At 39.3% G+C, this 5,000-nt stretch overlaps 1 protein-coding gene across 1 annotated transcript in view; it reads left to right on the top strand.

Annotated features, from left to right (window-relative positions):
- Positions 1-5,000, top strand: part of pear1 (platelet endothelial aggregation receptor 1) — a 150,434-nt gene that overhangs the window by 75,638 nt on the left and 69,796 nt on the right. Inside the window, exon 2 of the mRNA XM_051922965.1 lies at positions 4,933-5,000. This exon is cut by the window's right edge and continues 48 nt beyond it. Within this exon, the coding sequence (XP_051778925.1) occupies positions 4,933-5,000 (68 nt within the window). The remainder of the gene's footprint in view (positions 1-4,932) is intronic.

Here is a 5,000-nt window from a genome sequence, read left to right as displayed (position 1 = left end):
CATGATGGTCTCATATCCAAGTGTCTGTTAATGGCATTTTGTTTTGATAGCCACGAATCAGCCAGCTCTATGACACTCTTAGTATTTACCTTGAACCTCACTGGTGCTGGATCCCAGTTAAATATGTGCCCAGTTGACTTAGTTTGTGTATATATCAGAGACCGTGGGTCCTTCCTTCTGACAGTATTGCATTGTTTTTGTATACATGTTACGAATGTTTTAGATGTTTGCCCCATGTATACAGCTGGGCATGCACTGCATGATGTACTGTATACTGCGTTTTGCGTCTCTGTAGCAGATTTCTAGCTCTTGGCATTAAAAAGAACTGTCTGCAGAGTGTTTTCGGTTTATGCACTACTTTAGTACCTGACCTGGAGAGGATGTATGCTGTTTCTTTTTGATATGTCACGGTAATAAGGAAGACTGTACCAGGTGGAAAATATACATATATATAGTGACCATCAGGAGGTGTATCAGGACCCCAAACCTCACAGACACAAGTTCTGGTAAAAAAAATAAGGTTTCACACCTTCCACGTGAGCTATGTCCTCTTCCACTCCTCTGAAAGAAGTTGAGTGGTCTCTTTTATCTTGGACCTGGGAGTACTTCTGGTGCTAGGACATATCCAGGTGGAAGTACTTCTGGGTCAATCGGAAGTCCTACAAAGTAGGGATTATGAATCCCATTAGCTACCTCTGGTGCCACCATCCCACCACCGTTGAAGAGAATTTCAGACACACGCAATTACAGAGAAAAGGTGCTGAAAGTGCACTTTGTGCAAGAGATAGCAAGTATTTTTTACTTATTCTATTACCTGTCTTCAACAGGTGCCATGACTAGTAGGGTAATAAAATTTTAGAATTTCTAGACATGAATATCTAGGAAAAAATAAAAACAGAGACACTCTCACTAAAAGTTGTCATTTTTGCTGGACCTTTGTGTCTTTTAACCTCAATATATTCAACACAAAACATATTAATGCGATTTTTTCTTTTGAAATTAGAAATAACTGTGAAACAAAAAGAAGTCAATTTCATGCATTTATGTTGACCACGATATTTACTGAGAATTTTTAAATAGTCCAATTTATCACCAAGTTCAGGATGCTGAGTTTGAGCACTTCATTGTACAGCTGGATTCTTAACTTCCTGACAGGCAGATCTCAGGAGGTTTGAGTGGGTGGCCACACCACATCATCCCTCACTCTCAACACAGGCACTCCACAGGTCTGTGTTCTGAGTCTAGTGCTGTACTCCCTCTACACATATGGTTGCAAGGCTGTCAAACTGTAAGTTTGCTGATGGCACAGCTGTGGGAAGCCTGATATCTAACAAGAATTAATAGGCTAACCTGAATGAAGTGGAGGGTCTACTATACTGGTGTCAGGACATCAGTCTGCTCCTAAATGTGAGCAAGATAAAGGAGCAGATTGTGAAATTTAGGATTAAACAGTAAAGGCACTACAACTCTTTAAGAATTAACAGCAGTCAGGTGGAAAGGATGGCCAGATACCTTGGTGCCCATATCACGGAGGACCTGACCTAATCCAAACACATCAAAACATTGGTGAAGAAAGTGCGGCAACATCTTTACCATCTCAGATGTCATAGGGATTTCAGTCTGCCCTCCCATTACAAAAGAAATCTACTAAGTTGTACCATTGAAAGTGCTCAAATAGGAGGTATTATTGTCTGGTTTGGGAACAGTGCTCAACTGGACCACAAGGCTCTGCAGTGAATGGTGCAGACAGCTAAATGCATCAACATACATGCACTCCCTAACTTCCAGGATATCTCCACAATGCAATGTTGGACTAGGGAACAGAAAATTATCAATGATACCAACCATCCCAACAATGTCCTCTTTTCTGTGTTGTGGTCAGGTAAACAATACCTCTGCCTAAAGTCCAGTTCAGAGAGACTGAGGAGGAGCTTCTTTCTACAGTCCATATGCATCTTGAATAATTAAAGTATCTAGAAATACATGATGCCCTATTGTTAACTGTCTTACATTAAGTTATTAAGTTTATTTATTTATTTTATTGCATAAATATAATTCCATTGATGATTTTTTGATATTTATAAAATCAGGTATTGTCCCTTTATATTCTTCGTAAAGTTGCAGTTATTGGAATTGAGCAACTAAGCATTTCACTACATATTGTACTGTATGTTGTGGGAAATAGCCCGGACACAGACAGACGGACATCATTTACAGTCCAACACACGTTTATTTACAATTTACAGTTCAAGTGACTTAAGCACAACCCACTGCCGCAGCACCAATCACCCTCAGTCCAGGCCCTCTACACAAATGCCTTTCATCTCTTCAGGCCGCGTCTTTCCTCTCCCAGACCTTGTCCTCTTCCACCTGACTCCAGCCCTGAATGAAGGAAGGCGGCCCCTTTTATTGTCCCCCGGATGTGCTCCAGGTGTGCTCCAGCAATCTTCCACCAACACGCCCCAGTGTGGCAGAAGTGCCGGCTGTATCCCCGGAAGCACTCAGGGTGTCCCTGCTCCTCTTCCCCCCAGCACTTCCTGGTGTGGCGGAAGTGCTGAGGTCCAGGGCTCTCCAGGCATTGGGGCGCCCCCTGGTGGTGACCACGGGCCCCTACAGGGTTGAGCTTCAAAGTTCTGTACCCGTGGCCCCCACAACAACCAGGGCGGTTGCCCCCTCGTGGTCTGGAGGAGGCGTGAGCCCTTCTCCGGTCCTCTTGGGCGTCCCGGCTGGGTACCACCCCCAGCCGCATGCCACAATGTATAATTTGTATGTGACCCGATACATTTTGATTTGATTAGATCTGAATGTTGTTTGTATAATCATATGCGTTTCCACATAAAATATCTTACTTAAATACTAAGGTACACACAAATATTGAATCTTCTGTGTATGCAACATTTATGTTTATTCCCATCAGCCCTATAGAGTATATCTTACATATTAAAATACTTAAGCAACTGGCATCTTCTGAAAACACAATATATTACCCATTCAATTATTTTTTTTATTATGCATTTCTGATAAAAAAAAATCAAAATCATTTTTCACGTCTTAATTTAATCTTTGCAACTACAAAACCTGAAATTTCAGAAAAGACAGAAGGCTTTTGAGAACAATTATATTTTTGCCTATATGTTTGGATGCATATTTATTTATTTATTTATAATTCTATATAAGCACACTGAGCCTGTCATTAGAGAAGAGCATTATGTAAATAATTATAAAATACAGTAATAACATTGCTTCTGTGACAGACAAGCAGTCCTCCAAAGACACAGCAGTCGCGATTCAGTGTGTCGTCTCATTAGAGGGTGGTTCAACCATATAGTTGAATATGGCAGTTTTGAAAATAGAAGGATTATTAATTTTAATTTTAAAAAGATTTTACTGTTAACTATTGCAATGACGTGTGTGTTCATATCACCTTTGGTATTCAAAGAAATAATGTTTGCTCCATACTTTATAAGAAATAATGAGACTACAAATACCAACTCTTAACTAGCATGATGAATGTGTTTTTACAAAGTTTATGTTGTAAAAATCTTTTAAAAAATGTGTGGAAACGAACAGAGCAAATGGTCTTACTTTACAATGTATTTATAAATTGTGTTTAAGCTTTTGAACAGATGGGATATTAGCTTTAATAACGTACATCTTCAGCCCTGGCAAAACACGGATACATCATCAAATAATGCTGTTGTGCCTCTTATTTTATAATGCTAGTGCCAACATACAGTATAAATTTTAGTAAAAGCAGCTGTAGCTTTCATCTCTTATATATGACCGTTCTCTCTCATTTCATTTCATTGACACAAGATGCAATATAAAAATTGTGAGTAAAATAAGTTTTATGCTCTTGGAATATCTGATCTGGCTGAAAATAAGGTAGTTGGGCATTAAAAATAAATGTAATGCTTTATTTTAATACATTTCCTTAAGAAGTCTTTCACTTTGCAGCACTTGGGGTCAGGTCTGAGATCTTCTAGCTAATACTATGAGAAAGACAAAGCTTAATCCCACCGACTCCGGAGAGGGTCACTGTCTTTAAAATGCCTCTGTTGATTGACACAGCTTTGGAAATATTGTCTGTTTCTTAAGAAAAGCATGAAGGAGGTTGTGTCACCCTGAAAAACATGCCAATCAGTGTTTCATCTGCTGCTGTGAATACAGCTTTTTGTAGCAGAGAGCAACTGTCTTACTTTAGGAGTTGTGGTTTGCTTCCCACACAAATGTGTTGTGCGCTTACACTTTTGCTGCAGAAATTGTATCCCATCATTTCTTTAATTGCTTTCTTTTTTCACAGTCAGTGTCTTTATTCCCTTTGCCCTCTGCTTTATTAACCTAATCTGAGTAAAGCAAAAGAAAACACTCTTGGATAAAGTTCATTGCATTTTCCCACAGCTGGAGGAGCCACAGGTTCAGGAGGTGATTTCCTTACATTCTGGAGATCTGTTCTCATAGCTTATTCAGTGCCCATGTGCATCATGGTGGTGGTTGTGGACTTGGGGGTATTTTATCATTAATGTAGTTTTGTAGTGTTTCCTGTGGTCTGTTAATTTTCCAACTGCAACCAGATGTCACTTCTTTTCCTATGGATGCCTTACAGTAGAATAATGAGATGTGTGATTCAGAAGACTGATGGAGACATGAACAGTTCCTTTCACTTGGGCACCTTTCTGCTTTGTGTATCCATCTGTCTTTCAATTTACTGTCTTCTAAATAGTTCACTTTATCTTCCACTTTTCATGTCTTCCTATAACCTCTTTTTTTACCTACCTCTCGATTATTGTTCTTCTTTTCCAGCTTTGCCTAGCTTCTCTCATCCTCTACTCATTTTCTTGACGGTCAGAATTTTAACTTACTGAGAGCTTTGAATATTTGCCATAGCCTTGAAACCACAAGTATAACTTGTATTGATTATTTTTTATATAGATGGACCTGTTCAAGACGAGATGCATCATTGTTGAACTGTTTATCCAAATGACCCTCTTTGAGGTGGT

This window comes from Erpetoichthys calabaricus, chromosome 2 (genome assembly GCF_900747795.2).
Source record: "Erpetoichthys calabaricus chromosome 2, fErpCal1.3, whole genome shotgun sequence".
Lineage (NCBI taxonomy): Eukaryota > Metazoa > Chordata > Cladistia > Polypteriformes > Polypteridae > Erpetoichthys > Erpetoichthys calabaricus.
Note: the sequence above shows the minus strand (reverse complement) of the source record. Positions and strands in the feature narration are given on the sequence as shown.